Source organism: Patella vulgata, chromosome 2 (assembly GCF_932274485.2).
Source record: "Patella vulgata chromosome 2, xgPatVulg1.2, whole genome shotgun sequence".
NCBI lineage: Eukaryota > Metazoa > Mollusca > Gastropoda > Patellidae > Patella > Patella vulgata.
Window position 1 is genome coordinate 51,347,013 of NC_065880.2, and position 10,682 is coordinate 51,357,694.

Consider the following 10,682-nt stretch of genomic DNA (forward strand, 5'->3'; position numbering starts at 1 on the left):
GTTGACAATATACTGGCTTAGAGTGAAGCAATTTGACTGAAATTTTCAGCACATTCCCTTTTTACATCATCTAGTTTTTAACTAGTATAGTGAGAACTGCCAGCTCTTTATCTAATCTTCCATAATGTATCTTTAATTATCTGCTAATTATTGAACTTAGTCAAGGTATTAAAGTAATGAATCTATACACCAAAGTGTCATCACTCTCACTCAGAGTTCTGGTATTCCAAAGCATTAATGAATCTAATTGGTTATCTGTGCTTAGCCTAAGCAGATAATGCTCATCATCAAACTTAATCTCCTTAATTGTCCTGGAAAATTTTGCTTCTAGACGTTCAAACTTTGAACTTCAAAGTCAAAATGAAGGGTAGGCAACTATTCTAGTAACCTAATGATTATGATTGACTCTGTGACTGCTGTAGCTGGACAAAATTTTCACAACCAGCAGTTTTATTAAAACTCATATCAGCTTTATTTTCTTAATAAAATCTAATGTTACACACTGTGTTAACTATTAGTGTTTTTTCATTATGCAAAAAGTGTACTGTTTGGATGTTAACATTGATGCTAAGATTAGTTCATCATGAATTGCCCCAAAATTAATGGAGCGTTATTGTCCAATCATGATCAAGTAAATTTCAGATTTATCATACAATACCAAAATAAACAAACAGATAATAGATAATAATATATTGATTTGAAATACTTGCAGTTTCCAGTAAAATGCTTTACAACTAATGTGAGAAATGTAAAATAGAAGAGTACTGTATGTTATTTCTTCATATCTTAAAGTTATGTTATTTATTTTTTTTTATAGGAGGACTATTTTTTGCAAATAAAATGCGTACTCAGGGCTATGTAACAATGTTAGATCCCTTCCAGATTCGATATGGTGAGCGTATGGGAGGATTATTGTATATACCAGCTTTATTAGGGGAGGTGTTTTGGACAGCTGCTGTACTTGCAGCTTTGGGTGAGTGGTAGAAAAAGTTAGTTTCTTAAATTGATTATCCATAATAATTATTACTCAAGGGCAAGAAATTAATCCTTGTGTCCAAGTTCTATTTTTTTTGTTGACATGTACAGGAAAAATCGGTCATAAGGGTGACTGACAAAACCTGGGGTCTCATTTCAATATGTTTGTAAATATATATAGGGATATTTGATAATTCAGTCATAAGCAAGGCTGATAAAACTTGAAGTTCCAGATCAAGCAAAATGATTCCCTCCCAGCAATCACTGGTAATAAGGTCCCAAATTTGATCAAAATGTTGGCCAAGAAAGTTCCTCTGGCATATTCTGTAATAGTTTCCCAGTTGTCAGTGGTGCAGGATGGATGGGACGAAAAACCGAGTTCCTGTGTCACATTGGCATGCACGTAAAAGAACCCTTAATAGTTATAATTTGGAATAAGAATAGGCTGTGGTGCCTCTGTTTGGGCATATGCCCGTCTTCATTATCCCGGATGGAGCACAAAACTAGGACAATAACCCCAATACTTTTCCTTGGTAACATTCTTATGGTCTGAAACACTGTGATGCAGATTTTAGGACTGTCTATTAGTTACAAATGTGTTTGGAAAGAGCCCTTAGCTCATACTATATAATGAGATAGACTGACAATGAAAACTGGTCAAATGTCTCACTTGTTCACTCTCAAAATTCAAATTATACATTGTTGTTTGTTTCTGTTTTATGTTTTTCCATACATATATGATTTAGTCTGCACGCCATTGACTGCAAAAGACAGTCAACTCTTCTCTAAGTCTAATACTACAAATCAGACCATCTGTATTTATATTTATTTCCCACCGAAAATACTAAAATTTCTCTACAGCTGCTGATCATGCTAGAAACACACAAAACCACAATAGGGACTTTATGTGGAAACATGATTTGAAATAAATATTAGTATGATGTATGAAAACAAAATGCAATTTTCAAATGTGAACAAAATAACGTTTAGTTAATCCTAGATGTTTAGACTAAAATTGTTTAAGTTTTATGTGATAAATATTATAAAGATTTTTGTTGGTTATAATTTCAGGTGCTACATTATCTGTTATTGTTGATATTGATACAAATACAGCTATTATTGTATCATCATGTATAGCTTTATTCTATACATTAACTGGTGGTCTATATTCTGTAGCGTATACAGATGTTGTACAGTTATTCTGTATATTCATTGGTCTTGTAAGTCACTTTTTTGATTTTTTGAAATTATGATTTTCATTTGTACCTGGCAAAATACCAGGCAGTTATGAATTAGAGTCTGGTATATTGTATTATTAATATTGTTCAAAACACTGATAAAACCCCCCAAATATGTGCCTACATTTTCCCCTGACAAAGTGCGACAGATGCCTTTGTTTCAGGCTTGCTTTTATAACATTGTTAGCAGCTGATTGCTGGAATTGTTCAGCTAGTTGTTACTGTTACAGGAGAACCCCTACTGAATGTCCCTTGGCTGTCACACGAACTTTGTATTGCTTTAGGCCTACTGTAGATTTTGGCCAAATTGTTCTCTAGTTTTTCAGAGTTGATATATTCTCAAATAACTTCCAAAATGTAGAAATAGAATTATGAATAAAATTAGGGCAATTACACAAGGATTGAAAGAAACAGAAACATTATTCAGTTTCAGTTTCAGTTTAAGTCACTAAATATCTACATTACCTTCATAACCATAGTTTGTTTTTGAATGCAACTGTTACCTACCATAAGTCTTGCAAGCACCTTCTATAATTATTATAATTTCCTTACTTTACTAGTTTTAGGGGTTTTTTTTTGTTGTTGTTTTTTCATGAACTTATGAAGTGAAAACAGTATTTCTTTACATAAAGTAGTCAAAACACATGCTCTTCCATACACATGCACTAATGCAGGCAGGCGTCATTTTCAGTGAACTTTCAAAGTGGGGTAACTGACATGCCTGTAGTGTATATGTTGTGCAGATTGGTGAAATGAAATGAAATGGGGTTTAACGTCCTACTGTTCTGTTCAGATTGGTGAAAACAAGAACTTTGCAAAGGCCAATTTGAAGTCTAGCATTGAATTTTAGCACTCGTTACTGCTCTTTATTTTCATCAGTAACAATACCGAACTAGTTTACTGTATTTGTGTCACAGCTGGACATTGCACATTATGGATCAACCCTACCATAGAGCTTTAGTTTAGAATTATGCACGTATTTGGAATATGTTTAACCTATCCTATAGCATATAATCATGTAGAATTGATTAAAGCTGTGCACTAATGGGAGATAACTCTTTCAATCTATTAACTCCAATCCATTTGACGAAATGCACAGTTTCAATCAAGAACTTTTAAATAACGTTTCATTTCTGCTCCATGTTCTTTACATAATCAACCGATCCCCAACAGATCATATTCAAATCTTTTTTCAAGATTTGTTAATTTAAAGGTGTAATTGATGTAGTTTAATATAATGTTTAAACTGACCCAGAAAAGTTACATCTTGTTTGATTTCACTTGACATATTATGCAAAACGATTTTTTCAGATTTGATATTACGATAGCAGTTTATTGGCTGTTGAAGCAAAACTATAATCATTATGTATCCATACAGATTTTCTAACTGTGTTCTATAGGTAGTCATATAATGTTTTTAATTTTAATTTCAGTGGCTTAGTGTACCATTTGCCCTGACTAATGAGGCTGTAGCACCATTGACTACCAATGCAACCGAGAATTGGATACAAACTGTAGAACCATTTCGAGCTGGATCCTACATAGACAGTTTTTTACTACTTATATTTGGGGGAATACCATGGCAGGTAAGTACCTGTTGTTTATAAATACTGTTACATATTAGTTAATTTTATTGTGTTTTGATGTACAAGACACAACTTTAATTTGCCACATTTTTTTTTATTCAATTAAGGTGCTCTAGTACAGGACAATATTTATTTTTGGTGGGCACACATCAAATAATAGAATGATAAATTGCCATGTGTTTTTTCCTTTTTTTCTCAGGTATATTTCCAAAGAGTATTGTCATCTCAATCTGCTCGAAGTGCACAAATCTTATCATATATAGCATCAGTTGGTTGTATAGTAATGGCCTTGCCGGCAGTGTTATTTGGTGTGATTGCGGCATCTACAGGTAATGTAAACCCTTTTGATGTGCCATATTTTTGTCTTGCTGATTTTATTCCAGGAAACCGTAAAACTTGGCTCTTTGTTTTAACTTTTAGCGAATCATCTAATTCTTTCAGACATACTATTTTCATTTCTCACACTATTATCCTCATATTACATTATTATTTTATTAAATTAACATACATTCTTATTGTTGTTCTATTGAATCAACATATATTTTTATTGTTGTTCTATTGAACCAACATAAATTCTTATTATTGTTCTATTGAGTTAATATAAATTCTTATTGTTGTTCTTTTGAATTAACATAAATTCATACTTTTCTATTGAATTTTAATTATGAATTCTTGTTGTTGTTCTTTTGAATTAACGTAAATTCTTATTGTTGTAATATTAAATTAACGTAAATTCTTATCGTTGTAATATTGAATTAACATGAATTCTTATTGTTGTTTATAGATTGGAATCAAACAACGTATGATGGAGAACTACCTATCCCTGAACAAAATTTAAATCTTATTTTACCGATGTGTCTCCAGTTTTTATGTCCAGCTTGGGTTTCATTTATTGGTCTAGGCGCTGTGTCAGCAGCTGTCATGTCATCAGCTGACTCCTCCATTTTGTCTGCTAGTTCCATGTTTGCTAGGAATATTTACAAACTTATATTTAGACAAAAGGTAGGCCAACAATTACTCCAGATTATAGTGTAAATCACGTGGAGAAAAACTTAGGTCTGTGGATCTGTTGTACATTATTCAAGAAGGGATTATAGTGACCAAGCAGTATAATGTGTGCAATTGTAGACCATAAGATGCAGGTATTGTGGTTTCAATCCCAGACTTGTAAGTGACAAGGATTTGATAACATGCCTAGCCATTTTTAAAGACGCATGTGTGCAAGAGAAATAAGATAAACTGTTAGTCCCAAAATGACCTAGTTGCTTTCTCACACATTATTTAAAACGTTATTTTCTTTTTGTTTCTTTTTGTAGGCATCGGAAAGGGAGATTTTATGGGTTATGAGAGCAGCCATATTTGGAGTAGGCGTCTTAGCAACTGCGATGGCTATAGTAGTATCTTCTATCTACGAGTTATGGTTTTTGTGTGCAGATTTAGTGTATGTTGTGCTCTTTCCACAACTTGTGTGTATTTTGTATGCTGATACCAATACATATGGATCACTAGCAGGTTATATCATTGGAATGTTCTTCCGTCTGGGTGGAGGTGAACCGGCCTTGAAAATTACAGCAATTATCAAATACCCATGGTTTATTGAACCTGAAAATGAGGAGGAATATGGTGAACAGTTATTCCCATTCAAAACACTCTCCATGTTAATAACTTTGTCATGTATTCTTCTTGTTTCACGTCTGTTTAAGGAGTTGTTTATAAGTGGGCGTCTGGCACCAAGGTATGATATATTCCTGTGTGTTGTCAACATTCCTGAAGAGAGCATCATTCTGTCGAGACGTGAGCCTCCGAACGAGATGACATCTATAACAAAATATAATGAAGTTAATGGAAAAGTTAATCCTGCTTTAAAATTCTCCACAGAAGATTTACTTAATGAAGAAGAGCCATCTAGTGTAATCACACCAGCAAATGAATACAAATACTCTCTATCAGAAGCTAAAGAATAGGTGACTGTGTACATTAAATCATTCTTTCATGTAACTAATTACATGCATAGTATATAATCCAGATCAGGATTTACAACTGGTGGATTATTAGTCAATAAAATGTGTGATGATTAACTAAATTTTCACAGGATCTTAATACATATCTTACTTTGTGTGTCTTGTACAATAGAAAATATAACTGAATGATTCAGAAATGACAATGGGAATAAGTGTAGTAATTATCTAGATTGAAATATTTGAAAGCAGTTGGGGTTGTACAATTATAACTTATTAGTCTATGGATCAGATAACATATCATATATATTACATATCATAATAAGTGTATTAAACTATACAATCAAATTTCATTGTGTATATGAGCAATATTCGTTCATGACATGAACTTCATGTGATAGATATAGCGTGCAGTGTGTCTCCAGCATCATCATTGAACAGCAATTGTAGCCTATAATTCATGTTGTCATTCCATAGATACCTTTCCATTTATATTTTCCAACTGGGTCTGTACTTAATAATTCTTTCTCTGTTAATAAACAGATAAATGAAAATTTAAAGGATTTCATATTTCTAAACTGATGGATGGAGGAGCAAAGCTGGGGCAAACGAGGACAATTCTTGAATTTGGGTATGTTTTAGCAAAGCGATCGACCACAGTGTCTAGGTCCATCTTCAATGCCTGCTACCTGTGGAAAGTGTCAAATGAATGGAAATAGTGAATCAAAGTGAATGAATATTCTCGCCATGTTGACCTATACCCCATAACTTTGAGGATCATAAAAAGCACGTCAAGTGGTTCACATGTTATTGTTTATAGTAGGTTTACAGCAGGATGGGTTAAGAAATCACTCAGACTCTACAACATGCAAGTCTGTGACTAAGTGGGAATGTTGCATTTAACCACGGTAGAAGGTATTGATAACTGAAACATATCCCAAATATTTTTATATGCCCACATTGAAATTTGGTCGTATTTTCGTCGCCCCCGTCCGTCCAGATGAAAAATCTTGTGGTCACTCTAGAGGCTAAAGTTAATATCTGATTGACTTTAAATTTATATAGTGTTTAAGGTTATGAGACGAAGAAGCCTATTGATTTGCAGCGATTTCCGATAATTACTGCCAGAATTATGGCCCATGATCACTTAGAAAACTCTTACGGACGCTCTAGAGGCTAAAGTTGATATCCAATTGACTTTAAATTTATACACGGTGTTTTAGATCATGAGACGCAGAAGCTTATTGATTTTCAACGATTTCCAATAATTACTGCCAGAGTTGATAACTTTGAAATATCCGATTGACTTTAAATTTATATACCGTGTTTACGCCTATATATATATAATCGTTTCGATTGACTTTAGATTGATACACAGAGTTTAAGGTCTTGAGACGAACAAGTATATTGATTTTCAATGATTTTTGTTAACTTGAGCAGCTAAATCCATGAAATTATATTTTTTGTATGCTAAACATTAGCATGGGCCAAACAAATTCTAATGATTTTCTGATAATTACTTAATGAGTTGTTACTCTTAATCAGATTTTAGTGTATTATAAATATTTCATTACCGACAAAAGTAAAGATATGCGACAACTCTTAGCTGCTGTGGGCGTATGTTTTGTTGCCTGGCAACCTATCTTTTAAAATTATTGGTGGGCAAACAGAGCCCCCAGATCTCCTCCGTTTTATTAAACATGGAAATAATTTGTTTTTTCACATGACTTTTGTATATCATTCTCCTGAGATCTGATGGATGTTAATAGATTGACATTTGCGTGCATAATACAATATAGTTTTAGGGAAATAGTTCTGCAGAGAGAAATGGGGTTTAACGTCTACTCGCCACAAACTAGGTCATTTCGGTCTAACATATGATTCAATTTTATTTCAATAATTTGCTTGCACGTAGGGGTCTTTAGCAGTGGGAGGACCTAGAGAAAACCAACAAGGTTGGAGTTCTACAGAGTAAGAAGTATAACAGCTGGTTGTATCATATTTTGCACTTAAATAATAAAACTGAATTAAATTTCTCTTGCATTCCTTTTTTCTCCTTTTTAATATTCATGCAAAATCACCATCATTCTTTGAGTAATTTTGAATTATATAAGTAATGACTGGGGGTTTTGTAAAATGTCGACCTCACGATACGTTATGTATCTAAAAGTAAAGCTCATCTACAGTGTAACTTGTATTTATATCCTGGAAGAAAATATCTCAATACATGATGTATTTATGTAATTTAACAACCCCAGGCCAGACAGGTTGTTCAGTCTTGGGTCAAATAGGTTATAAGCTTATATGGTAAATTTTAGCAATTCAGTGTTCATATATAAGTGATTATTTCTGTGATGAAACTCTTGTGAGTCAAATGAAATGATCATATCCTAGTTAACAATACATTGCTTGATAGCTGTTATAGAAAAATAGATGATTGAATGCTCAAATTATACATTTGTATTAGAAATTTGTTATAAATGGAAACTTTTGTCATTGTTGTCTTTACAGATATCGTTATTATCATTTGTTTTGTTTATGATTTTTAATTACCTGTATTTTAAGTTAACTTTGTTAGTGATGAGACCCATAACGGTTGTTTTGTGATATCAGTAATTTGGATTTCACTTCGAGACTCCGCTTTAATAGAAGGCTTGATCTCGCTTTAACTACGTACATCTTATCAAGGGCTTCACATAATACCCTGCATCCAAGCCAAACTTGTAAGCCTATCAGATTCCTTGATCGTCGTGAATACCAAGTCTCGCACTTTCAAACTAAAATGTCTACCTGTGATAATCGAGTTGCAAAGTTCAAGGTTCATTCTATGTCAAGGTTTCGGTGGAGGTCGCAATGTCACAACCTCTAATTAGACGCTACTGCTCACGTGTCTGTAAATAACATAGCTATAAGTTCCTGAATTGTGAAGTAAACAAGAAACGGCCAGATGTTGTGAAACTCGCAGTCGTTGCTTCAGGAACATGTTCGAGACTGATGAAAGTATGGTACTATATTTTATTGTAAATCTCTCCTTTAAAATATTGTGTGCAGTAACAGAGAAAGAAAGGTCTGGACAAAAGATTAATGATAATTCTGTTAATGCTTTTTGACCTCAACAGTTTTTGGTTGTGTTATAAGATGATATGCCTTCATTCATTAATGTTATTCTTACATTTTATGTGATCATTATTTTAATCTCACTGTTAGTAGTTTGAGTGTTATGTCATTCTGTTATTTTGATTTCCTGTAAGTATAACATTCCTGTAAACTATTAAGAAATTATTGTATTCAGTAAGGAATTTAATGCCATTAAAAGGGAATGAGTTATTTGAGTGAGAAAATCTGATGCATGCATTCATTGTTTGGTGAGAATGATATCATTCTACATTTAAAATTTCACTGGATTAAGCCGACATTGAAATGTCCCAAATTTGGATTCCAAAGGTCCAATTCAAAAATATTAAGTAGACCTATTTTCAGATATTCTGCCAAAGCTAACACCACTACTTATTGAGCAGATGAACACAATTCAACACTTTATTTTCACCTAAACCCAGAGCCTCGTTTAACATGGTGACTAGGCGGCGCGCACTGGCCAAACTGTGCCGCCTACTGAGCCCAAAAGTTGAAGACTGGGCGGCAACATACATACATTTTGAAAATCGCTGACAAGGTTTTTCCCATGTGCCAATACTATGTCATGGTGCGTAGGTTTACAAAATCGTCTTTCTGATTGTTTTATGGGTATATTTCTGTCTGCGGGTCAGCCGCAGCAGTGTTTTGATCTCGATGTTACAAGGTATTAATCAATCCATGGTTTAACAAGATGCCAAAACTAAAAGTGTATCAAATCTTCGAAACTATTTTTAAGTACTCAGAAATCAAGTCTAAGGGAGTCAATTTTCAAAATTTTCTGGGGGACGGCCGGGCTCTTACCTACGGTGTTCGCCCCACATTGCCGCGCACGACCAAATCCTTAGACGAGCCTCTGCCTAAACCATAATTGTTCTGTGAGATAGATACTTTGTATTTAATCATTCCAAACTGTTATTATATTTACTGTATAGAAAAACAAGAAAGAGTCGAGGGTATTCTTTTAAAAAAAAGTTCTTAGTTAATGGTTTTATTAAACCAGATTTTGTAATCAAAAAGTGTTAAGAGTATTTTTAGTCTTGTATATAAAACCATACTCCATCAGAAATGTGATTATTATTTTATGTATTGTGATAGTATGTTTTAAAAACAAAACAATGTATATATAATAAAAAGAAAATATATAAATAGAAGTATATAGATGTATAATATATAAGATATAGAATTTAGTAAAGCAATCAAAATGATCTGTATTTGTGTTATATTTTTGCCTCAAACAATAATACATCTCTGGAAAGTTTGATCAGCTTACTGATGAAAGCAGCACAAAATGACACAGGCATAAGTTTTCTGTGATATTATAATTGCCTTTGTAACTAACCCATTGTATATATTCTGCATGCTGAAGTTTGAGTGATTTTTTAAATTCACTTTTTATGTTACCTAAGAGGAAATCATCGGGGGGGCCGGGGATTCTGAGATTTTCTCATTTTGCGTACATGTAAACATAGACGGTTTATAAGCAAGATAAAGTCCTCAACTTCAGTTATGCTGGGGAATAAAAACTTCAGAAAAAAACCCTCGACAGAAAAACCTCAGTTTTTCTTTTTCTCAAGTTATTTTCTTCAGTCTGTCTTTCCCCAGCATAACTGAAGTTGAGGACTTTATCCTATAGCATTTAAGGCCCAAAGGAAGAAATGCAATAGGCAGATTTAGCTCTTACATTTGTAGCATTAGTTTTCTGTATATAACATATATGGACAATACAGACCTTGCAGCTTACCGGAATATGTTTATGTACTGTTGGGTTATGGTGTAGATCCAATAAAGAG

General features: G+C 33.3%; 2 protein-coding genes across 2 annotated transcripts in view; both read left to right on the plus strand.

Moving 5' to 3' along the window:
- The window catches only part of LOC126810869 (high-affinity choline transporter 1), a 34,401-nt gene extending 24,304 nt beyond the window's left edge, over positions 1-10,097 (plus strand). The window contains exons 3-8 of the mRNA XM_050536190.2: positions 818-973; positions 2,047-2,195; positions 3,647-3,799; positions 3,999-4,128; positions 4,584-4,801; positions 5,116-10,097. Coding sequence (XP_050392147.1) covers positions 818-973; positions 2,047-2,195; positions 3,647-3,799; positions 3,999-4,128; positions 4,584-4,801; positions 5,116-5,763 — 1,454 coding nt within the window. The 3' untranslated portion in view covers positions 5,764-10,097. The remainder of the gene's footprint in view (positions 1-817; positions 974-2,046; positions 2,196-3,646; positions 3,800-3,998; positions 4,129-4,583; positions 4,802-5,115) is intronic.
- LOC126810873 (COP9 signalosome complex subunit 1) overlaps positions 1-10,682 on the plus strand; it is a 252,236-nt gene that overhangs the window by 83,965 nt on the left and 157,589 nt on the right. The gene's annotated exons all lie outside the window — the stretch shown is intronic.